Below are 23,829 nucleotides of genomic sequence, written 5' to 3'. Positions count from 1 at the left end.
TCTGAGTTAGTGGGGTGTGTGTCAGGGTCAGTGGGTCAGTGTGTGTCTGGGTCAGTGAGTCGGTGTATGTCTGGGTCAGTGGGTCAGTGTGTCTGGGTCAGTGGGTCAGTGTGTGAGAGGGTCAGTGGGTCAGTGTGTGTCTGGGTCAGTGGGATGTGTGTCTGGGTCAGTGGGTCAGTGTGTGTCTGGGTCAGTGGGTCAGTGTGTGTCTGGGTCAGCGGGGTGTGTTTCTGGGTCAGTGGGTCAGTGTGTGTCTGAGTCAGTGGGACAGTGTGTGTCTGGGTCAGTGGGTAAGTGTGTCTGAGTCAGTGGGTCAGTGTGTCTGGGTCAGTGGGTCAGTGTGTGTCTGGGTCAGTGGGTCAGTGTGCGTCTGGTTCAGTGGGTCAGTGTGTCTGAGTCAGTGGGTCAGTGTGTCTGGGTCAGTGGGTCAGTGTGTGTCTGGGTCAGTGGGGTGTGTGTCTGGGTCAGTGGGCCAGTGTGTGTCTGGGTCAGTGGGTCAGTGTGCATCTGGTTCAGTGGGTCAGTGTGTCTGAGTCAGTGGGTCAGTGTGTCTGGGTCAGTGGGTCAGTGTGTGTCTGGTTCAGTGTATCTGAGTCAGTGGGCCAGTGTGTGTCTGGGTCAGTGGTCCAGTGTGTGTCTGGGTCAGTGGGTCTGTGTGTCTGGGTCAATGGGTCAGTGTGTGTCTGGGTCAGTGGGGTGTGTGTCTGGGTCAGTGGGCCAGTGTGTGTCTGGGTCAGTGGGTCAGTGTGCGTCTGGTTCAGTGGGTCAGTGTGTCTGAGTCAGTGGGTCAGTCTGTCTGGGTCAGTGGGTCAGTGTGTGTCTGGTTCAGTGTATCTGAGTCAGTGGGCCAGTGTGTGTCTGGGTCAGTTGGTCAGTGTGTGTCTGAGTCAGTGGGTCAGTGTGTGTCTGGGTCAGTGTACTGTGAGTGTCTGGGTCAGTGGGTCAGTGTGTGTCTGGGTCAGTGGGGTGTGTGTCTGGGTCAGTGGGTCAGTGTGTGTCTGGGTCAGTGGGTTGGTGTATGTCTGGGTCAGTGGGACAATGTGTGTCTGGGTCAGTGGGTCAGTTTGTGTCTGGGTAAGTGGGGTGTGTGTCTGGGTCAGTGGGTCAGTGTGTGTCTGGGTCAGTGGGTCAGTGTGTCTGGGTCAGTGGGTCAGTGTGTCTGAGTCAGTGGGTCAGTGTGTCTGGGTCAGTGGGTCAGTGTGTGTCTGGGTCAGTGGGTCAGTGTATCTGAGTCAGTGGGTTAGTGTGTGTCTGGGTCAGTGGGCCAGTGTGTGTCTGGGTCAGTGGGTCAGTGTGTGTCTGGGTCAATGGGGCAGTGTGTTTCTGTTTCAATGGGTCTGGGTCAGTGGGTCAGTGTGTCTGAGTCAGTGGGTCAGTGTGTGTCTGGGTCAGTGGGTCAGTATGCGTCTGGGTCAATGTGTCTGGGTCAGTGGGTCAGTGTGTCTGAGTCAGTGGGTCAGTGTGTCTGGGTCAGTGGGTCAGTGTGTGTCTGGGTCAGTGGATCAGTGAATCTGAGTCAGTGGGTCAGTGTGTATCTGGGTCAGTGGGTCAGTGTGTGTCTGTGTCAATGGGTCTGGGTCATTGGGTCAGTGTGTCTGGGTCAGTACGTCAGTGTGTGTCTGAGTCAGTGGGTCAGTGTGTGTCTGGGTCAGTGTACTGTGAGTGTCTGGGTCAGTGGGTCAGTGTGTGTCTGGGTCAGTGAGTCAGTGTGTGTCTGAGTTAGTGGGGTGTGTGTCAGGGTCAGTGGGTCAGTGTGTGTCTGGGTCAGTGAGTCGGTGTATGTCTGGGTCAGTGGGTCAGTGTGTCTGGGTCAGTGGGTCAGTGTGTCTGAGTCAGTGGGTCAGTGTGTCTGGGTCAGTGGGTCAGTGTGTGTCTGGGTCAGTGGATCAGTGAATCTGAGTCAGTGGGTCAGTGTGTCTGGGTCAGTGGGTCAGTGTGTGTCTGGGTCAGCGGGTCAGTGTGTATCTGGGTCAGTGGGTCTGTGTGTCTGGGTCAGTGGCTCAGTGTGTCTGGGTCAGTTGGTCAGTGTGTATCTGAGTCAGTGGGTTAGTGTGTGTCTGGGTCAGTGGGTCAGTGTGTATCTGGGTCAGTGGGTCAGTGTGTGTCTGGGTCAGTGGGACTGTGAGTGTCTGGGTCAGTGGGTCAATGTGTGTCTGGGTCAGTGGGTCAGTTTGTGTTTGGGTAAGTGGGGTGTTTGTCTGGATCAGTGGGTCAGTGTGTGTCTGGGTCAGTGGGTCAGTGTGCGTCTGGTTCAGTGGGTCAGTGTGTCTGAGTCAGTGGGTCAGTGTGTCTGGGTCAGTGGGTCAGTGTGTGTCTGGGTCAGTGTATCTGAGTCTGTGGGCCAGTGTGTGTCTGGGTCAGTGGGCCAGTGTGTGTCTGGGTCAGTTGGTCTGTGTGTCTGGGTCAGTGGGTCAGTGTGTGTCTGAGTCAGTGGGTCAGTGTGTGCCTGGGTCAGTGGGTCAGTGTGTTTCTGGGTCAGTGGGTCAGTGTGTCTGGGTCAGTGGGATGTGTGTCTGGGTCAGTGTGGTGTGTGTCTGGGTCAGTGGGTCAGTGTGTGTCTGGGTCAGTGTGTGTCTGGGTCAGTGTGTGTCTGGGTCAGTGGGTCAGTGAGTATCTGGGTCAGTGGGTCAGTGTGTGAGTGGGTCAGTGTGTGTCTGGGTCAGTGGGGTGTGTGTCTGGGTCAGTGGGTCAGTGTGTCTGGGTCAGTGGGTCAGTTTATGTCTGAGTCAGTGGGTCAGTGTGTGTCTGGGTGAGTGGGTCAGTGTGTCTGGGTCAGTGGGTCAGTGTGTGTGTGGGTCAGTGGGTCAGTGTGTCTGGGTCAGTGGGTCAGTGTGTGTCTGGGTCAGTGGGGTGTGCGTCTGGGTCAGTGGGTCAGTGTGTGTCTGGGTCAGTGGGGTGTGTTTCTGGGTCAGTGGGGTGTATATCTCGGTCAGTGGGTCAGTGTGTGTCTGGGTCAGTGGGTCAGTGTGTGTCTGGGTCAGTGGGGTGTGTTTCTGGGTCAGTGGGGTGTGTATCTGGGTCAGTGGGTCAGTGTGTTTGAGTCGGTGGGGTGTGTGTCTGGGTCGTTGGGACTGTGTGTCTGGGTTAGTGGGGTGTGTGTGTCTGGCTCGGTGGGTCAGTATGTGTCTGGTTCAGTCGGCGGGGGTCAGTGGGCCGGTGTCAGCGTGTTTCTGGGTCAGTGGTCCGGGGTCAATGGTTTAGTACGTCAATGGGCCGGGGTCAGTGGGCCAGGGTCAGTGGGCCAGGGTCAGCGAGCTGGGGTCAGTGGGTCAGTGTGTGTCTGGGTCAGTGTACTGTGAGTGTCTGGGTCAGTGGGTCAATGTGTGTCTGGGTCAGTGGGTCAGTGTGTGTCTGAGTCAGTGGGGTGTGTGTCGGGCAGTGGGTCAGTGTGTGTCTGGGTCAGTGAGTCGGTGTATGTCTGGGTCAGTGGGTCAGTGTGTGTCTGGGTCAGTGCGTCAGTGTGTCTGGGTCAGTGGGATGTGTGTCTGGGTCAGTGGGTCAGTGTGTGTCTGGGTCAGTGGGTCAGTGTGTGTCTGGGTCAGTGAGGTGTGTTTCTGGGTCAGTGGGTCAGTGTGTGTCTGAGTCAGTGGGACAGTGTGTGTCTGGGTCAGTGGGTAAGTGTGTCTGAGTCAGTGGGTCAGTGTGTGTCTGGGTCGGTGGGTCAGTGTGTCTGGGTCAGTGCGTCAGTGTGTGTCTGGGTCAGTGGGGTGTGTGTCTGGGTCAGTGGGCCAGTGTGTGTCTGGGTCAGTGGGCCAGTGTGTGTCTGGGTCAGTGGGTCAGTGTGCATCTGGTTCAGTGGGTCAGTGTGTCTGAGTCAGTGGGTCAGTGTGTATCTGGGTCAGTGGGTCAGTGTGTGTCTGTGTCAATGGGTCTGGGTCATTGGGTCAGTGTGTCTGGGTCAGTACGTCAGTGTGTGTCTGAGTCAGTGGGTCAGTGTGTGTCTGGGTCAGTGTACTGTGAGTGTCTGGGTCAGTGGGTCAGTGTGTGTCTGGGTCAGTGAGTCAGTGTGTGTCTGAGTTAGTGGGGTGTGTGTCAGGGTCAGTGGGTCAGTGTGTGTCTGGGTCAGTGAGTCGGTGTATGTCTGGGTCAGTGGGTCAGTGTGTCTGGGTCAGTGGGTCAGTGTGTGAGAGGGTCAGTGGGTCAGTGTGTGTCTGGGTCAGTGGGATGTGTGTCTGGGTCAGTGGGTCAGTGTGTGTCTGGGTCAGTGGGTCAGTGTGTGTCTGGGTCAGTGGGGTGTGTTTCTGGGTCAGTGGGTCAGTGTGTGTCTGAGTCAGTGGGTCAGTGTGTGTCTGGGTCAGTGAGTCAGTGTGTCTGAGTCAGTGGGACAGTGTGTGTCTGGGTCAGTGGGTAAGTGTGTCTGAGTCAGTGGGTCAGTGTGTCTGGGTCAGTGGGTCAGTGTGTGTCTGGGTCAGTGTGCGTCTGGTTCAGTGGGTCAGTGTGTCTGAGTCAGTGGGTCAGTGTGTCTGGGTCAGTGGGTCAGTGTGTGTCTGGGTCAGTGGGGTGTGTGTCTGGGTCAGTGGGCCAGTGTGTGTCTGGGTCAGTGGGTCAGTGTGCATCTGGTTCAGTGGGTCAGTGTGTCTGAGTCAGTGGGTCAGTCTGTCTGGGTCAGTGGGTCAGTGTGTGTCTGGTTCAGTGTATCTGAGTCAGTGGGCCAGTGTGTGTCTGGGTCAGTGGTCCAGTGTGTGTCTGGGTCAGTGGGTCTGTGTGTCTGGGTCAATGGGTCAGTGTGTGTCTGGGTCAGTGGGGTGTGTGTCTGGGTCAGTGGGCCAGTGTGTGTCTGGGTCAGTGGGTCAGTGTGCGTCTGGTTCAGTGGGTCAGTGTGTCTGAGTCAGTGGGTCAGTCTGTCTGGGTCAGTGGGTCAGTGTGTGTCTGGTTCAGTGTATCTGAGTCAGTGGGCCAGTGTGTGTCTGGGTCAGTGGTCCAGTGTGTGTCTGGGTCAGTGGGTCTGTGTGTCTGGGTCAATGGGTCAGTGTGTATCTGGGTCAGTGGGTCAGTGTGTGTCTGGGTCAATGGGTCTGGGTCAGTGGGTCAGTGTGTCTGGGTCAGTTGGTCAGTGTGTGTCTGAGTCAGTGGGTCAGTGTGTGTCTGGGTCAGTGTACTGTGAGTGTCTGGGTCAGTGGGTCAGTGTGTGTCTGGGTCAGTGGGGTGTGTGTCTGGGTCAGTGGGTCAGTGTGTGTCTGGGTCAGTGGGTCGGTGTATGTCTGGGTCAGTGGGACAATGTGTGTCTGGGTCAGTGGGTCAGTTTGTGTCTGGGTAAGTGGGGTGTGTGTCTGGGTCAGTGGGTCAGTGTGTGTCTGGGTCAGTGGGTCAGTGTGTCTGGGTCAGTGGGTCAGTGTGTCTGAGTCAGTGGGTCAGTGTGTCTGGGTCAGTGGGTCAGTGTGTGTCTGGGTCAGTGGGTCAGTGTATCTGAGTCAGTGGGTTAGTGTGTGTCTGGGTCAGTGGGCCAGTGTGTGTCTGGGTCAGTGGGTCAGTGTGTGTCTGGGTCAATGGGGCAGTGTGTTTCTGTTTCAATGGGTCTGGGTCAGTGGGTCAGTGTGTCTGAGTCAGTGGGTCAGTGTGTGTCTGGGTCAGTGGGTCAGTATGCGTCTGGGTCAATGTGTCTGGGTCAGTGGGTCAGTGTGTCTGAGTCAGTGGGTCAGTGTGTCTGGGTCAGTGGGTCAGTGTGTGTCTGGGTCAGTGGATCAGTGAATCTGAGTCAGTGGGTCAGTGTGTCTGGGTCAGTGGGTCAGTGTGTGTCTGGGTCAGCGGGTCAGTGTGTATCTGGGTCAGTGGGTCTGTGTGTCTGGGTCAGTGGGTCAGTGTGTCTGGGTCAGTTGGTCAGTGTGTATCTGAGTCAGTGGGTTAGTGTGTGTCTGGGTCAGTGGGTCAGTGTGTATCTGGGTCAGTGGGTCAGTGTGTGTCTGGGTCAGTGGGACTGTGAGTGTCTGGGTCAGTGGGTCAATGTGTGTCTGGGTCAGTGGGTCAGTTTGTGTTTGGGTAAGTGGGGTGTTTGTCTGGATCAGTGGGTCAGTGTGTGTCTGGGTCAGTGGGTCAGTGTGCGTCTGGTTCAGTGGGTCAGTGTGTCTGAGTCAGTGGGTCAGTGTGTCTGGGTCAGTGGGTCAGTGTGTGTCTGGGTCAGTGTATCTGAGTCTGTGGGCCAGTGTGTGTCTGGGTCAGTGGGCCAGTGTGTGTCTGGGTCAGTGTACTGTGAGTGTCTGGGTCAGTGGGTCAGTGTGTGTCTGGGTCAGTGAGTCAGTGTGTGTCTGAGTTAGTGGGGTGTGTGTCAGGGTCAGTGGGTCAGTGTGTGTCTGGGTCAGTGAGTCGGTGTATGTCTGGGTCAGTGGGTCAGTGTGTCTGGGTCAGTGGGTCAGTGTGTGAGAGGGTCAGTGGGTCAGTGTGTGTCTGGGTCAGTGGGATGTGTGTCTGGGTCAGTGGGTCAGTGTGTGTCTGGGTCAGTGGGTCAGTGTGTGTCTGGGTCAGCGGGGTGTGTTTCTGGGTCAGTGGGTCAGTGTGTGTCTGAGTCAGTGGGACAGTGTGTGTCTGGGTCAGTGGGTAAGTGTGTCTGAGTCAGTGGGTCAGTGTGTCTGGGTCAGTGGGTCAGTGTGTGTCTGGGTCAGTGGGTCAGTGTGCGTCTGGTTCAGTGGGTCAGTGTGTCTGAGTCAGTGGGTCAGTGTGTCTGGGTCAGTGGGTCAGTGTGTGTCTGGGTCAGTGGGGTGTGTGTCTGGGTCAGTGGGCCAGTGTGTGTCTGGGTCAGTGGGTCAGTGTGCATCTGGTTCAGTGGGTCAGTGTGTCTGAGTCAGTGGGTCAGTGTGTCTGGGTCAGTGGGTCAGTGTGTGTCTGGTTCAGTGTATCTGAGTCAGTGGGCCAGTGTGTGTCTGGGTCAGTGGTCCAGTGTGTGTCTGGGTCAGTGGGTCTGTGTGTCTGGGTCAATGGGTCAGTGTGTGTCTGGGTCAGTGGGGTGTGTGTCTGGGTCAGTGGGCCAGTGTGTGTCTGGGTCAGTGGGTCAGTGTGCGTCTGGTTCAGTGGGTCAGTGTGTCTGAGTCAGTGGGTCAGTCTGTCTGGGTCAGTGGGTCAGTGTGTGTCTGGTTCAGTGTATCTGAGTCAGTGGGCCAGTGTGTGTCTGGGTCAGTTGGTCAGTGTGTGTCTGAGTCAGTGGGTCAGTGTGTGTCTGGGTCAGTGTACTGTGAGTGTCTGGGTCAGTGGGTCAGTGTGTGTCTGGGTCAGTGGGGTGTGTGTCTGGGTCAGTGGGTCAGTGTGTGTCTGGGTCAGTGGGTTGGTGTATGTCTGGGTCAGTGGGACAATGTGTGTCTGGGTCAGTGGGTCAGTTTGTGTCTGGGTAAGTGGGGTGTGTGTCTGGGTCAGTGGGTCAGTGTGTGTCTGGGTCAGTGGGTCAGTGTGTCTGGGTCAGTGGGTCAGTGTGTCTGAGTCAGTGGGTCAGTGTGTCTGGGTCAGTGGGTCAGTGTGTGTCTGGGTCAGTGGGTCAGTGTATCTGAGTCAGTGGGTTAGTGTGTGTCTGGGTCAGTGGGCCAGTGTGTGTCTGGGTCAGTGGGTCAGTGTGTGTCTGGGTCAATGGGGCAGTGTGTTTCTGTTTCAATGGGTCTGGGTCAGTGGGTCAGTGTGTCTGAGTCAGTGGGTCAGTGTGTGTCTGGGTCAGTGGGTCAGTATGCGTCTGGGTCAATGTGTCTGGGTCAGTGGGTCAGTGTGTCTGAGTCAGTGGGTCAGTGTGTCTGGGTCAGTGGGTCAGTGTGTGTCTGGGTCAGTGGATCAGTGAATCTGAGTCAGTGGGTCAGTGTGTCTGGGTCAGTGGGTCAGTGTGTGTCTGGGTCAGCGGGTCAGTGTGTATCTGGGTCAGTGGGTCTGTGTGTCTGGGTCAGTGGCTCAGTGTGTCTGGGTCAGTTGGTCAGTGTGTATCTGAGTCAGTGGGTTAGTGTGTGTCTGGGTCAGTGGGTCAGTGTGTATCTGGGTCAGTGGGTCAGTGTGTGTCTGGGTCAGTGGGACTGTGAGTGTCTGGGTCAGTGGGTCAATGTGTGTCTGGGTCAGTGGGTCAGTTTGTGTTTGGGTAAGTGGGGTGTTTGTCTGGATCAGTGGGTCAGTGTGTGTCTGGGTCAGTGGGTCAGTGTGCGTCTGGTTCAGTGGGTCAGTGTGTCTGAGTCAGTGGGTCAGTGTGTCTGGGTCAGTGGGTCAGTGTGTGTCTGGGTCAGTGTATCTGAGTCTGTGGGCCAGTGTGTGTCTGGGTCAGTGGGCCAGTGTGTGTCTGGGTCAGTTGGTCTGTGTGTCTGGGTCAGTGGGTCAGTGTGTGTCTGAGTCAGTGGGTCAGTGTGTGCCTGGGTCAGTGGGTCAGTGTGTTTCTGGGTCAGTGGGTCAGTGTGTCTGGGTCAGTGGGATGTGTGTCTGGGTCAGTGTGGTGTGTGTCTGGGTCAGTGGGTCAGTGTGTGTCTGGGTCAGTGTGTGTCTGGGTCAGTGTGTGTCTGGGTCAGTGGGTCAGTGAGTATCTGGGTCAGTGGGTCAGTGTGTGAGTGGGTCAGTGTGTGTCTGGGTCAGTGGGGTGTGTGTCTGGGTCAGTGGGTCAGTGTGTCTGGGTCAGTGGGTCAGTGTATGTCTGAGTCAGTGGGTCAGTGTGTGTCTGGGTGAGTGGGTCAGTGTGTCTGGGTCAGTGGGTCAGTGTGTGTGTGGGTCAGTGGGTCAGTGTGTCTGGGTCAGTGGGTCAGTGTGTGTCTGGGTCAGTGGGGTGTGCGTCTGGGTCAGTGGGTCAGTGTGTGTCTGGGTCAGTGGGGTGTGTTTCTGGGTCAGTGGGGTGTATATCTGGGTCAGTGGGTCAGTGTGTGTCTGGGTCAGTGGGCCGTGGTGGGTGGGCCGTGGTCAGTGGGCCGGGGTCAGTGGGCCAGGGTCAGTGGGCCAGGGTCGGTGGGAGGTCAGTGGGCCGTGGTCAGTGGGCCGGGGTCAGCGGATGGTCAATGGATCAGTGGGGGGGGTCCATGGGTCGGGGTCAGTGGGGGGTCAGTGGGGGATCAGTGGGCCGGGTTCGGTGGGCCGGGGTCAGTGGGGGGAGTCAGTGGGCCGGGGTCAGTGGGGGTCAGTGGGTCAGTGGTGGGGTCAGTGGGTGGAAGTGAGCCGGGGTCAGTAGGGGGGTCAGTGGGCCGGCGTGGGTCGGCCGGGGTCGGTGGGCCGGAGTCAGTGGGCCAGGGTCAGTGGGCCAGGGTCGGTGGGAGGTCAGTGGGCCGGGGTCAGTGGGCCGGGGTCAGTGGGGTTCAATGGGCCGGGGTCAGTGGGCCGGGGTCAGTGGGGGGTCAGTGGGCCGGGGTCAGTGGGAAGTCGGTGGGCCGGGGTCGGTGGGCCGGAGTCAGTGGGCCAGGGTCAGTGGGCCAGGGTCGGTGGGAGGTCAGTGGGCCGGGGTCAGTGGGCCGGGGTCAGTGGGGTTCAATGGGCCGGGGTCAGTGGGCCGGGGTCAGTGGGGGGGAGTCAGTGGGCCGGGGTCAGTGGGGGGTCAGTGGGCCGGGGTCAGTGGGAAGTCGGTGGGCCGGGGTCGGTAGGCCAGGGTCAGTGGGGGGGTTAGTGGGCTGGGGTCAATGGGGGGTCAGTGGGCCGGGTTCAGTGGGGGGTCAGTGGGCCCGGGTCAGTGGGCCAGTGTCAGTGGGGGGGTCAGTGGGGGAGGGTCAGTGGGCTGGGGTCGGTGGGCCGGGGTCAGTGTTTCTGGGTTGGTGAGCCAAGGTCAGTGTGTGGGGTAAATCGGGGGAGTCGGTGAGCCGAGGTCAGTGGAGGGTCCGTGGGCTGGGGTCAGTGTGTCAGTGTGTCTGCATCGGTGAGCCGATGTCAGTGGGTCAGGGTTAGTGGGCCGGACTCAGTATAGATGGGGGACACGAATCCTTTGCCATGATGCTGTAAATGTGTGGCGCTGTGTTCCAGGCCATGCAGAGAGGACAGAAAGCTGATGGTGTCGTGATGCTGTCGGGCTACGTGGTGCTGAGCTCGGTGACGGACTACAGGGACAGGCTGAGTCAGAGTTGGCCGCAGTTCAATGGTGAGGACTCAAAGGGGAGGGCGGGAATGGTGGATTTGGACCATGGAGTTCGTCACTCATTCCGAATAGTTCTACTTGCCCCCGGGATGTTGGCAACTCCAGTGCCCTTGCGAGTTGCCCCTAAGTCGCTGGCTCGGGACCTTCTCCTTGGCACTCCCAATGGTTTATGTGGGAGCTTTTCAGGCACTTCAGCTGAAATCCATTCACAACGATATAAGGTGCAAAATGGAACGTGAATCCACCACCTGCGCACCGTGGCTGCAGTGTGTACCATCTACAGGATGCACTGCAGCAACTCGCCAAGGCTTCTTCGGCAGCACCTCCCAAACCCATGACCTCTACCACCTAGAAGGACAAGGGCAGCAGGCGCATGGGAACACCATCACCTCCACGTTCTCCTCCAAGTCACACACCATCCTGACTTGGAAATATATCAGCCGTTCCTTCATCGTCGCTGGGTCAAAATCTTGGAACACCCTCCCTAACAGCATCTTCGCCACATGGGACTGCAGCGGTTTGAAGAAGGCGGCTCACCACCTTCTGAAGGGCAATTAGGGATGGGCAATAAATGCGGCCTTGCCAGCGACGCCCACATCCCAGGAATGAATGTTTGTTAATTACATTGGAATCATAAATGCAAGTTATTGTTTAGTGTGATGTGACCGCCAGTGCAGGAATCCAACACTGGGAGTGGGTGAACCAGGAGTAGATACTCCAGTCTGTGTATGGGAGTGTGCAGGTCACCAACTAGATATCATCAAAAGGTAAGTGCCTGACACTGCCTCCAGCAACTGCAGATGTGGGTGAGGTAGTGTAGTGGTTCTGGAGTTGCCCTGGTAACCCACAGGTCAATAATAATAATCCAGCGAATGAGACTATAATTCCCACCCACGGCAGTCTGACAATTTGAACTCGGTTTATCAACAAAATCAGTAAAAGTGACCATGAATCTGTCGGATTGTCGTTAAAAATGCAACTGGTTCACTAATGTCCTTTAGGGAAGGTAACATAACCTGCCACCCTTACCCAGTCTGGCCTACATAAGAACATAAGAAATAGGATCAGGAGTCGGCCATTTGGCCCCTCGAGCCTGCTCCACCATTCAATAAGATCATGGTTGATCTGATCCTGGCCTCAACTCCACTTCCCTGCCCGCTCTCCATAAGCCTTCACTCCCTTATTGTTCAAAAATCTGTCTATCTCCGTCTTAAATATATTCAATGACCCAACTTCCACAGCTCCCTCGGGTAGAGAATTCCACAGATTCACGATCCTTTGAGAGAAGAAATTCCTCCTCATTTCTGTTTTTAATGGGCGACCCCTTATTCTGAAACTATGCCCCCTAGTTCTAGCTTCCCCCACGAGGGGAAACATCCTCTCTGCATCAACCCTGTCAAGCCCCCTCAGAATCTTATATCTTTCGATAAGATCACCTCTCGAAATGATCAACTCCAATGAGTATAGGCCCAACCTGCTCAACCTTTCTTCATAAGACAACCTCTTCATCTCCGGAATCAATCGAGTGAACCTTCTCTGAACTGCCTCCAATGCAAGTATATCCAGCCGCCTACTGTGATATGTGTGCGCACTAGGTCCATGCAGCAGAGCAGGTCTCCAGTCATCAACCACTGGATAAAGACCTAGCTCTGTCAAGCCCGTGTGGTGGTTGATGTGCACGTTAAAAAAATCCACGCGCAGGTATCTTCCACCCCCTCAACTGGAGTTCAGGACTGGAACATCAGGTCCTTCATTGAAACATCTGTCAACTCGTGGAAGCAAGTCATCCTCGTTCCAGGGACCGCCTATGATGATGATGACCACTCCTTAAGTAAGGAGACCAAAACTGCACGCAGTACTCCAGCTGTGGTCAAAAGCCTCTATGTGACTCATTGTCCCACAGCAATGTGCGTCCAGTGAAGTGGTCTAGCAAGTCGCTCAGTCAGGGCTTTGAGATGTCCTGAGGTCACAAAAGGGGGCAAATAAATGCAAGTTTTTCTTTCTTTGTCCTTCTCCTGCAGGGATGGCGGATACTCACTGGGAGGAACAGCACATGAACTGCCCGACGAGTTACCCCCTCTACCTGTGGCACCCCTACCGGCCGCACCTTCTCCTCTGCTTCCACTCAGCAGAGGTCCGTCACATCTGGAGCACGCGCCTCGCTGATGGAATTCGGCATCTCAACACCGGTACGAACCTCCCAACACCTCCCACGTTCCTGTGTCCTTTCACTTCGTTTGACCTTGGCCCAGGCCCTTTACATGGAATAACATTGCATTATATTGCATAGTATTACATTACACAGTATGCGATGCTGTGTCAGGTGGCAGCCGTGGCTCAGTGGGCAGCACCCTCACCGCTGAGTTCAAAGATTGTGGGTTCAAGTCTAACTCCAGGAACTTGAGCACAAAATCCAGGCTGATGCTCCAGTGCAGTGCTGAGGGAGTGCTGCATTGTCGAAGGTGCCATCTTTCGGATGGGACGTTAAACCGAGGCCCCATCTGCTCTCTCAGGTGGACATGAAAGATCTTATGGCACTATTTTCATCAGCCTGGGGAGTCTAGAACTACGGGTCACAGTCTCAGATGAGACAGTGTAGAGGGAGCTTTACTCTGTATCTAAACTGTGCTGTACTTGCCCTGGGAATGTTTGATGGGACAGTTTAGAGGGAGCTTTACTCTGTATCTAACCCATGCTGTACCTATCCTGGGAGTGTTTGATGGGACAGTGTAGAGGGAGCTTTACTCTGTATCTAACCCATGCTGTACCTGTCCTGGGAGTGTTTGATGGGACAGTGTAGAGGGAGCTTTACTCTGTATCTAACCCCGTGCTGTACTTGCCCTGGGAGTGTTTGATGGGACAGTGTAGAGGGAGCGTTACTAAATGGAACTGTGGGCAGTGCTGTACGATGTGCATTTTTTTGACCTTTCAATGACCTGCTCACTGATGGCGATGTTTTCCCCACAGTGCTGTTTAGGAAAGATTTGTTCGATGTCCGAGCATTCCTGGAGGCTGTGCGAGTATACAGGCAGCGGAAGGGACATTATGGAATCTGTGACTTGTACTTGGGATCGGAGACTGAGGTAACATTTGTTGATCACCTTCGAACAACCTTCGAGTTTGCTCCTAGTGACTGGTGTTCTTGTGTAAAAGAAAGAACTTGCATTTCTATAGCACCTTTCACGACCTCAGGATCGCACAAAGGGCTTTACAGCCAATGAAGTACTTTTGGAGTGTAGTCACTGTTGTAATGTGAGAAACGCGGCAGCCAATCTGCACACAGCAAGCTCCCAAAAACAGCAATGTGATAATGACCAGATAATCCGTCTTTTGGTGAAGTTGATTGGGGGACAAGGAGAGGCCAGGACGCCGGGGGGAATTCCCCACGTTACGCTTGGCAAGTAACCCCCAATCAACTTCCCGAACAACGACGCAATGGACTGCATTTGAAAATAATCGGATATCTGATCTCTTCTCAGATCCTGAGTAACCTGGTGATGGAGGACTTGTGCCCCGTGTTGGAGACTCAGCTCATTCCTCATGTCAGAGGAGCAGAGAGCAAGCGGAAACAGACCTGGCTCAAAGTGAGGACCATTTCAGTAACAGGCCAAATAAAAGCTCTTTGCACTTTTCAGTTTTCCATGTCTCTGAGCCTCTGAGTGTCTCTGAGCCTCTGAGTGTCTCTGAGTATCTCTGAGTGTCTCTGAGTGTCTCTGAGTCTCTCTGAGTGTTTCTGAGTCTCTCTGAGTGTTTCTGAGTCTCTGAGTGTCTCTGAGTGTCTGAGTATCTCTGAGTCTCTGTGTGTCTCTGAGTCTCTGCGTGTCTCTGAGTCTCTGTGTGTCTCTGAGTCTCTGTGTGTCTCTGAGTGATAGGTCCTTACTATACAGTATAAATGCACATGAGGCCCATGCTTGAGAGAAGGTCAGTCTGTGACCTGTCCTTTATTCCTTAGCACTCAAGTGATGAAGGTGGGTGGAGCTTCCCCTTTTATACCTGAAGGTCCAGGTTAGGAGTGTCTCCCACCTAGTGGTCAGTGTTCTCAAGGTGTACAACTTAGGTCAGATTATACATGGGTTACAATGCTGGTTGAATACATGACATCACCTCCCCGCCAAAGTCTTATTGGGATCACAGGTTGAGTCTCTCTGGTGGTTTATGCTCTCTTGTAGAGCGCCTGAGTTGGGGCTCCGGTTGTTGGGCGCTGGCCTGAGTGTCTGCTGTTTGCGGTGCCTCAGGTTTGTCCGGACTGCCCACAGTGGCTGGGCTCTCCTCCTTTTGGTTCCGGTGTTCGGTCACCTGTGGTGGAGTGAACTCTACATCGTGTTCTTCCTCTGCTTCTTCTATGGGGTTGTTGAACCTCCTTTTTGTTTGATCCACGTGTTTGCGGCAGATTTGTCCATTGGTAAGTTTAACTACCAGAATCCTATTACCTTCTTTGGCAATCACAGTGCCTGCGAGCCATTTGGGCCCTGCAGCGTAGTTGAGGACAAAAACAGGATCATTTACATCAATACATCGAGCCCTCGCATTCCTGTCATTGTAGTCATATTGTGGCTGGCGCCTGCTCTCGACAATTTCTTTCATGGTGGGGTGTATAAGGGATAACCTGGTTTTGAGCCTCCTTTTCATGAGCAGCTCTGTGGGTGGAACCCCTGTGAGCGAGTGTAGCCGGGATCTATTGGCCAACAGGAGGCGTGATAAGCGTCTTTGTAGGGAACCTCCTTGGATTCTGAGCATCCCCTGTTTGATTATCTGCACTGCTCTTTCCGCCTGGCCATTTGAGGCCGTCTTGAACGGTACCATTCTGACATGGTTAATTCCATTGCCTGCCATGAAGTCCTGGAATTCAGTGCTTGTGAAGCATGGGCCATTATCACTGACCAAGACGTCCGGTAGACCGTGGGCGGCAAACATTGCCCGTAGACTTTCTACTATGGCAGAGGATGTGCTTGAATTTAAAATGTCACACTCGATCCATTTGGATTAGGCGTCTACTACAACCAAAAACATTTTTCCCATGAAAGGACCTGCGTAGTCCACATGGATGCGTGACCAAGGCTTGGCGGGCCATGGCCAGGGGCTAAGGGGGGCTTTCCTGGGCGCATTGCCCAGCTGGGCACACGTGTTGCACCTGTGAACACAAAGTTCCAGATCTGCATCTATCCCTGGCCACCAAACGTGTGACCTGGCAATTGCCTTCATCATGACAATGCCCGGGTGCTCATTGTGGAGTTCTCTGATGAACACCTCTCTGCCCATCTGGGGCATGACTACGCGGTTTCCCCACAGTAGGCAATCGGCCTGAATCGAGAGTTCATCCCTGCGCCTGTGAAATGGTTTAAATTTCTCAGGGCATGCCCTGTACGTGGCTGCCCAGTCCCCATTCAGGACACATTTCTTGACTAGAGACAATAGCGGGTCTCTATTTGTCCAGACTTTAATCTGACGGACTATCACGGCTGAGCCTTCGCTTCCGAAAGCTTCAACAGCCATGACCATCTCAGCAGCATGCTCGGTAGCCCCCTCAGTGGTGGCTAGTGGGAGCCTGCTGAGTGCATAGGTGCAGTTTTCAGTGCCCGGTCTGTGCCGAATTGTATAGTCATAGGCGGCTAACGTGAGTGCCCACCTCTATATGCGGGCCGATGCGTTTGCATTTATGGCCTTGTTGTCGGCCAAAAGGGACGTTAGGGGTTTGTGATCTGTCTCCAGCTCAAATTCCCTGCCAAACAGGTCCTGGTGCATTTTCTTTACCGCATATACACATGCGAGCGCCTCCTTGTCTACCATCTCGTAACCCCTTTCTGCCTGGGACAGACTCCTGGAGACATAAGCTACCGGCTGTAACTGACTCTTGACATTGACATGCTGCAACACACACCCGACACCATAGGATGACACGTTAACACAAGTTTCTTACATGGGTTGTATAGTGTTAACAGAGTGTTGGAACATAACAAATTGCGTGCTCTATTAAAAGCCCTTTCCTGGCTGTCCCCCCAGACCCAATCGTGACCTTTGCATAGGAGCACATGTAGCGGCTCTAACAGTGTGCTCAATTTGGGAAGAAAGTTACCAAAATAGTTCAGGAGCCCCAGGAACGAACGCAGCTCCGTCGTGTTACGGGGTCTGGGTGCTCTCTGGATCACTTCCGTCTTGGATGCAGTAGGGCTGATCCCGTCTGCTGCTACCCTCATCCCCAGGAATTCTACCTCTGGAGCTAGGAAGACGCACTTCGCCTTTTTCAGTCGCAGTCCTACCCGGTCCAGTCTGCGTAGCACCTCCTCCAGGTTGTGGAGGTGTTCTTCAGTATCGTAACCCGTGATGAGGATGTCGTCCTGAAAAACCACCGTCCCTGGAATCGACTTGAGGAGGCTTTCCATATTTCGTTGGAAGATCGCGGCAGCCGAGCGAATCCTGAAAGGACATCTGTTGTACTCTAACAATCCCTTGTGTGTCATGATGGTGGTCAGCTTCTTCGACTCACTCGCCAGCTCCTGGGTCATGTAAGCTGAGGTCAGGTCCAATTTTGAAAAAAGATTGCCACCGGATAGTGTCGCAAAGAGGTCCTCCGCTCTCGGTAGCGGGTACTGGTCTTGGAGTGACACCCGATTGATGGTGGCCTTGTAATCACCACATATCCTGACCGACCCATCCGCCTTGAGCACCGGCACAATCGGGCTCGCCCAGTCACTGAATTCGACTGCCGAGATGATGCCTTCCCTCAGCAGGCGGTCCAATTCACCTTCTATCTTTTCCCGCATCACATACGGCACCGCTCTGGCCTTGTGGTATACTGGCCTGGCGTCCGGGTTTATGTGAATCACTACCTTGGCCCCCATGAAAGTGCCAATGCCGGGTTGAAATAATGAGTCAAATTTGTCCAGGATCTGTGAGCATGATACTCGCTCCACAGAGGAAATTGCATTGACATCACCCCATTTCCAGTTCATGGCAGCAAGCCAACTCCTCCCCAGTAGTGCGGGACCATCCCCCGGGACAACCCAGAGTGGCAACCTGTTCTCCGAATCTTTGTGGGTCACGACTACCGTGGCGCTGCCTTGCACCGGATGTGTATGTCCGTAGCTGTGCATCAATCGCCGATAATTTTGGCCTCCTGGCCTTGGACGCCCACAACTTTTCGAACTGTTTGATACGCATCAGGGACTGGCTGGCCCCCTTGTCTAGCTCCATTGATACTGGGATGCTATTGAGGAGCACTTTCATCATTATTGGTGGCGTCCTGGTGTATGAACTGTATACGTACTCCATATGAACTCGCTGAACTTCAGCTTCCAGCGATTTCCCCCAGCGTTCATTTCTGCAATTTCTGCAGGTATTTTGCTCATCTCTGCAAACTCCGTCTGACTGTGTGCCTCCATGCCTCCAACATGAGCTGTTGTTGGAAACAAAAGGTCCCTTGCCAGTCGATCGTTCCTGACTGCCCCTGTGACTGTCCTTGAATGCGCCATTAACAGGTGTTGATGGCCCCATTACTGGCCGCATTGTCTCTTGCAATGGTGTAAATCGCCGTTCAACTTGCCATTGTCTCTGTCGAACTCCCCCTCTGGGTTCGACGACATGTTGGTGCATGTCTTGTCTGCCCTTGTCTGCCTGGAGAACTGTGTGCTGCTTTAACAATGTTGAATCACTCTCCCAACCATTCCTTAACACAGTACCTGTTCTGCTCGTGGCCACGCTCGCGTGGTTTAAATCCCAGTTTCTCGTTGCCATTGATAGGTCCTTACTATACAGTATAAATGCACATGAGGCCCATGCTTGAGAGAAGGTCAGTCTGTGACCTGTCCTTTATTCCTTAGCACTTAAGTGATGAAAGTGGGTAGAGCTTCCCCTTTTGTACCTGAAGGTCCAGGTTAGGAGTGTCTCCCACCTAGTGGTCATTGTTCTCACAGTGTACAACTTAGGTCAGATTATACATGGGTTACAATGCTGGTTTAATACATGACACTGAGTGTCTGAGTGTCTCTGAGTGTCTGAGTGTCTCTGAGTCGCTGAGTGTCAGTGTCTCTGTCTCTGAGTGTCTGAGTGTCTCTGAGTGTCTGAGTGTCTCTGAGTGTCTGAGTGTCTCTGAGTGTCTCTGAGAGTCTCTGAGTGTCTGAGAGTCTCTGAGTGTCTCTGAGTGTCTCCGAGTGTCTGAGTCTCTGAGTGTCTCTGAGAGTCTCTGAGTGTCTGAGTGTCTCTGAGTGTCTGAGTGTCTCTGAGAGTCTCTGAGTGTCTCTGAGTGTCTGAGTCTCTGAGTGTCTCTGAGAGTCTCTGAGTGTCTGAGTGTCTCTGAGTGTCTGAGTGTCTCTGAGTGTCTGAGTGTCTCTGAGTGTCTGAGTCTCTGAGTGTCTCTGAGAGTCTCTGAGTGTCTGAGTGTCTCTGAGTGTCTGAGTGTCAGTGTCTCTGTCTCTGTCTCTGAGTGTCTGAGTGTCTCTGAGTGTCTGAGTCTTTGAGTGTCTCTGAGAGTCTCTGAGTCTCTGAGTGTCTCTGAGTGTCTGAGTGTCTCTGAGTGTCTGAGTGTCAGTGTCTCTGTCTCTGTCTCTGAGTGTCTGAGTGTCTCTGAGTGTCTGAGTCTCTGAGTGTCTCTGAGAGTCTCTGAGTGTCTGAGTGTCTCTGAGAGTCTCTGAGTGTCTGAGTGTCTCTGAGTGTCTGAGTGTCAGTGTCTCTGTCTCTGTCTCTGAGTGTCTGAGTGTCTCTGAGTGTCTGAGTCTCTGAGTGTCTCTGAGAGTCTCTGAGTGTCTGAGTGTCTCTGAGTGTCAGTGTCTCTGTCTCTGTCTCTGAGTGTCTGAGTGTCTCTGAGTGTCTCTGAGTGTCTCTGAGTGTCTCCGAGTGTCTGAGTCTCTGAGTGTCTCTGAGAGTCTCTGAGTCTCTGAGTCTCTGAGTGTCTGAGTGTCTCTGTCTCTGTCTCTGAGTGTCTGAGTGTCTCTGAGTGTCTGAGTCTCTGAGTGTCTCTGAGAGTCTCTGAGTGTCTGAGTGTCTCTGAGTGTCTGAGTGTCAGTGTCTCTGTCTCTGAGTGTCTGAGTGTCTCTGAGTGTCTGAGTCTCTGAGTGTCTCTGAGAGTCTCTGAGTGTCTGAGTGTCTCTGAGTGTCAGTGTCTCTGTCTCTGTCTCTGAGTGTCTGAGTGTCTGAGTGTCTCTGAGTGTCTCTGAGTGTCTCCGAGTGTCTGAGTCTCTGAGTGTCTCTGAGAGTCTCTGAGTCTCTGAGTCTCTGAGTGTCTGAGTGTCTCTGAGTGTCTGAGTGTCAGTGTCTCTGTCTCTGTCTCTGAGTGTCTGAGTGTCTGAGTGTCTCTGAGTGTCTGAGTCTTTGAGTGTCTCTGAGAGTCTCTGAGTCTCTGAGTCTCTGAGTGTCTGAGTGTCTCTGAGTGTCTGAGTGTCAGTGTCTCTGTCTCTGTCTCTGAGTGTCTGAGTGTCTGAGTGTCTGAGTCTTTGAGTGTCTCTGAGAGTCTCTGAGTCTCTGAGTCTCTGAGTGTCTGAGTGTCTCTGAGTGTCTGAGTGTCTGAGTGTCAGTGTCTCTGTCTCTGTCTCTGAGTGTCTGAGTGTCTCTGAGTGTCTGAGTCTCTGAGTGTCTCTGAGAGTCTCTGAGTGTCTCTGAGTGTCTGAGTGTCTCTGAGTGTCTGAGTGTCTCCGAGTGTCTGAGTCTCTGAGAGTCTCTGACTCTCTGAGTGTCTATGAGTGTCTGAATCTCTGAGTGTCTGAGTGTCTGAGTCACTGAGTGTCTGAATGTCTGAGTTTCTCTGAGTGTCTCTGAGTGTCTCTGAGTCTTTGAGTCTCTGAATGTCTCTGAGTCGCTGAGTGTCTGAGTGTCTCTGAGTGTCTGTGAGAGTCTCTGAGTGTCTCTGAGTGTCTGAGTGTCTCTGAGTGTCTGAGTTTCTCTGAGTGCCTCTGAGTGTCTGAGTGCCTCTGAGTGTCTCTGAGTCTCTGAGTGACCCTCTGAACCTATCTGTCTCTCTGTGTTTCCTTTTTGTTGCTACCTCCCTCCCAACTTTATCTGTTTGCTCTCTCTCCCTCTTTCCCCATCTTTCTCCATCTCACTGTCTCTCCTTTCTTTCTCTCTCTGTCTCTTTCTATCCGATGTCTCCCCGCTCACACTCCCTGTGCCTCTCTCTGTGCTCCCTTTGCTGTCATGTTCCTCTCTCTTTGTCTCCAGGCCGATCGGTCATTGTGTGCATCTCACTCTACACACTTGCCTCAGTCCCTGTCCTCACGACTCACTCTCACTCTCTCTGTCCCCACAAATCTCTCTCTCTCTCTCTCTGTCCCCACGACTCTCTCTCTCTCTCTCTCTGTACCCACGACTCTCTCTCTCTCTCTCTGTACCCACGACTCTCTCTCTCTCTCTCTGTCCCCACGACTCTCTCTCTCTCTCTCTGTCCCCACGACTCTCTCGCTCTCTCTCTCTCTCTGTCCCCACGACCCTCTCTCTCTCTCTCTGTCCCCACGACTCTCTCTCTCTCTCCCTGTCCCCACGACTCTCTCTCTCTCTCTCTCTGTACCCACGGACTCTCTCTCTCTCTCTCTGTCCCCCACGACTCTCTCGCTCTCTCTCTCTCTCTGTCCCCACGACTCTCTCTCTCTCTCTCTCTGTCCCCACGACTCTCTCGCTCTCTCTCTCTCTCTGTCCCCACGACTCTCTCTCTCTCTCTCTCTCTGGTCCCCCACGACTATCTCTCTCTCTCTCTGTTTCCACGACTCTCTTCTCTCTCTATCCCCACGACTCTCTCTCTCTCTCTCTGTCCACACGACTCTCTCTCTCTCTCTCTCTGTCCCCACGACTCTCTCTCTCTCCCTCTCGCTGTCCCCACGACTCTCTCTCTCTCTGTCCCCACGACTCTCTCTCTCTCTCTGACACCACGACTCTCTCTCTCTCTCTCTCTCTCTGTCCCCACGACTCTCTCTCTCTCTCACTCTGTCCTCTGTCCCCACGACTCACTCTTTCTCTCTCTCACTGTCCCCACGACTCTCTCTCTCTCTCTCTCTCCCCACGACTCTCTCTCTCTCTCTCTCTATCCCCACGACTCTCTCTCTCTCTCTCTGTCCCCACGACTCTCTCTCTCTCTCTCTGTCCACACGACTCTCTCTCTCTCTCTCTCTGTCCCCACGACTCTCTCTCTCTCTCTCTGTTCCACGACTCTCTCTCTCTCTCTCTCTATCCCCATGACTCTCTCTCTCTCTCTCTGTCCCCACGACTCTCTCTCTCTCTCCCTCTGTCCCCACTCTCTCTCTCTCTCCCTCTGTCCCCACGACTCTCTCTCTCCCTCTCTGACCCACGACTCTCTCTCTCTCTCTGTCCCAACGACTCCCTCTCTCTCTCTCAGTCCCCACGACTCTCTCTCTCTCTCTCTCTCTCTCTCTCTGTCCCCACAACTCTCTCTCTCTCTCTGTCCCCACGACTCTCTCTCTCTCTCTCTCTCTCTCTCTGTCCCCACGACTCTCTCTCTCTCTCTCTCTCTCTCTCTCTGTCCCCACAACTCTCTCTCTCTCTCTGTCCCCACGACTCTCTCTCTCTCTCTCTGTCCCACGACTCTCTCTCTCTCTCTCTGTCCCCACTACTCTCTCTCTCTCTGTCCCAACGACTCCCACTCTCTCTCTCAGTCCCCACGACTCTCTCTCTCTCTCTCTCTCTCTCACTGTCCCCACGACTCTCTCTCTCTCTCTCTGTCCCAACGACTCCCACTCTCTCTCTCAGTCCCCACGACTCTCTCTCTCTCTCTCTCACTGTCCCCACGACTCTCTCTCTCTCTCTCTGTCCCCACGACTCTCTCTCTCTCTCTCTCTGTCCCAACGACTCCCACTCTCTCTCTCAGTCCCCACGACTCTCTCTCTCTCTCTCTCTCTCTGTCCCCACCATTCTCTCTCTCTCTCTCTCTGTCCCCACGACTCCCACTCTCTCTCTCAGTCCCCACGACTCTCTCTCTCTCTCTCTTATCCCCACGACTCTCTCTCTCTCTCTCTTATCCCCACGACTCTCTCTCTCTCTCTCTCTGTCCCCACGACTCTCTCTCTCTCTCTCTCTGTCCCCACGACTCTCTCTCTCTCTCTGTCCCCACGACTCTCTCTCTCTCTCTCTGTCCCCGCGACTCTCTCTCTCTCTCTCTCTGTCCCCACGACTCTCTCTCTCTCTCTGTCCCCACGACTCTCTCTCTCTCTCTCTCTGTCCCCACGACTCTCTCTCTCTCTCTCTGTCCCCACGACTCTCTCTCTCTCTCTGTCCCCACGACTCTCTCTCTCTCTCTCTCTGTCCCCACGACTCTCTCTCTCTCTCTCTCTCTCTCTCTCTGTCCCCACGACTCTCTCTCTCTCTGTCCCCACGACTCTCTCTCTCTCTCTCTCTCTGTCCCCACGACTCTCTCTCTCTCTCTCTCTGTCCCCACGACTCTCTCTCTCTCTCTCTGTCCCCACGACTCTCTCTCTCTCTCTCTCTGTCCCCACGACTCTCTCTCTCTCTCTCTGTCCCCACGACTCTCTCTCTCTCTCTCTGTCCCCACGACTCTCTCTCTCTCTCTCTCTGTCCCCACGACTCTCTCTCTCTCTCTCTGTCCCCACGACTCTCTCTCTCTCTCTGTCCCCACGACTCTCTCTCTCTCTCTCTCTCTCTGTCCCCACGACTCTCTCTCTCTCTCTCTCTGTCCCCACGACTCTCTCTCTCTCTCTCTCTCTGTGTCCCCACGACTCTCTCTCTCTCTCTCTGTCCCCACGACTCTCTCTCTCTCTCTCTCTCTCTGTCCCCACGACTCTCTCTCTCTCTCTCTGTCCCCACGACTCTCTCTCTCTCTCTGTCCCCACGACTCTCTCTCTCTCTCTTATCCCCACGACTCTCTTCTCTCTCTCTTATCCCCACGACTCTCTCTCTCTCTCTGTCCCCACGACTCTCTCTCTCTCTCTCTCTGTCCCCACGACTCTCTCTCTCTCTCTCTCTCTGTCCCCACGACTCTCTCTCTCTCTCTCTGTCCCCACGACTCTCTCTCTCTCTCTCTGTCCCCACGACTCTCTCTCTCTCTCTGTCCCCACGACTCTCTCTCTCTCTCTCTGTCCCCACGACTCTCTCTCTCTCTCTCTGTCCCCACGACTCTCTCTCTCTCTCTCTCTGTCCCCACGACTCTCTCTCTCTCTCTCTCTGTCCCCACGACTCTCTCTCTCTCTCTCTCTGTCCCCACGACTCTCTCTCTCTCTCTCTCTGTCCCCACGACTCTCTCTCTCTCTCTGTCCCCACGACTCTCTCTCTCTCTCTCTCTGTCCCCACGACTCTCTCTCTCTCTCTCTCTGTCCCCACGACTCTCTCTCTCTCTCTCTCTGTCCCCACGACTCTCTCTCTCTCTCTCTCTGTCCCCACGACTCTCTCTCTCTCTCTCTCTGTCCCCACGACTCTCTCTCTCTCTCTCTCTGTCCCCACGACTCTCTCTCTCTCTCTCTCTGTCCCCACGACTCTCTCTCTCTCTCTCTCTGTCCCCATGACTCTCTCTCTCTCTCTCTCTGTCCCCACGATCTCTCTCTCTCTCTCTCTGTCCCCACGACTCTCTCTCTCTCTCTGTCCCCACGACTTCTCTCTCTCTCTCTGTCCCCACGACTCTCTCTCTCTCTCTCTCTCTCTCTGTCCCCACGACTCTCTCTCTCTCTCTCTCTGTCCCCACGACTCTCTCTCTCTCTCTCTCTCTTGTGCCCCACGACTCTCTCTCTCTCTCTCTCTGTCCCCACGACTCTCTCTCTCTCTCTCTCTCTCTGTCCCCACGACTCTCTCTCTCTCTCTCTGTCCCCACGACTCTCTCTCTCTCTCTCTGTCCCCTCTCCTGTCCCACGACTCTCTCTCTCTCTCTCTCTTATCCCCACGACTCTCTCTCC

At 54.4% G+C, this 23,829-nt stretch overlaps 1 protein-coding gene across 1 annotated transcript in view; it reads left to right on the top strand.

The window, feature by feature from the left end:
- Positions 1–23,829, top strand: part of LOC139237850 (protein Niban 1-like) — a 186,296-nt gene that overhangs the window by 114,660 nt on the left and 47,807 nt on the right. The window contains exons 4-7 of the mRNA XM_070867074.1: positions 9,883–9,997; positions 12,016–12,183; positions 12,962–13,077; positions 13,474–13,578. Coding sequence (XP_070723175.1) covers positions 9,883–9,997; positions 12,016–12,183; positions 12,962–13,077; positions 13,474–13,578 — 504 coding nt within the window. The remainder of the gene's footprint in view (positions 1–9,882; positions 9,998–12,015; positions 12,184–12,961; positions 13,078–13,473; positions 13,579–23,829) is intronic.

This window comes from Pristiophorus japonicus, chromosome 24, assembly GCF_044704955.1.
Source record: "Pristiophorus japonicus isolate sPriJap1 chromosome 24, sPriJap1.hap1, whole genome shotgun sequence".
Lineage (NCBI taxonomy): Eukaryota > Metazoa > Chordata > Chondrichthyes > Pristiophoridae > Pristiophorus > Pristiophorus japonicus.
This window is presented reverse-complemented; position numbering and strand designations above follow the sequence as displayed.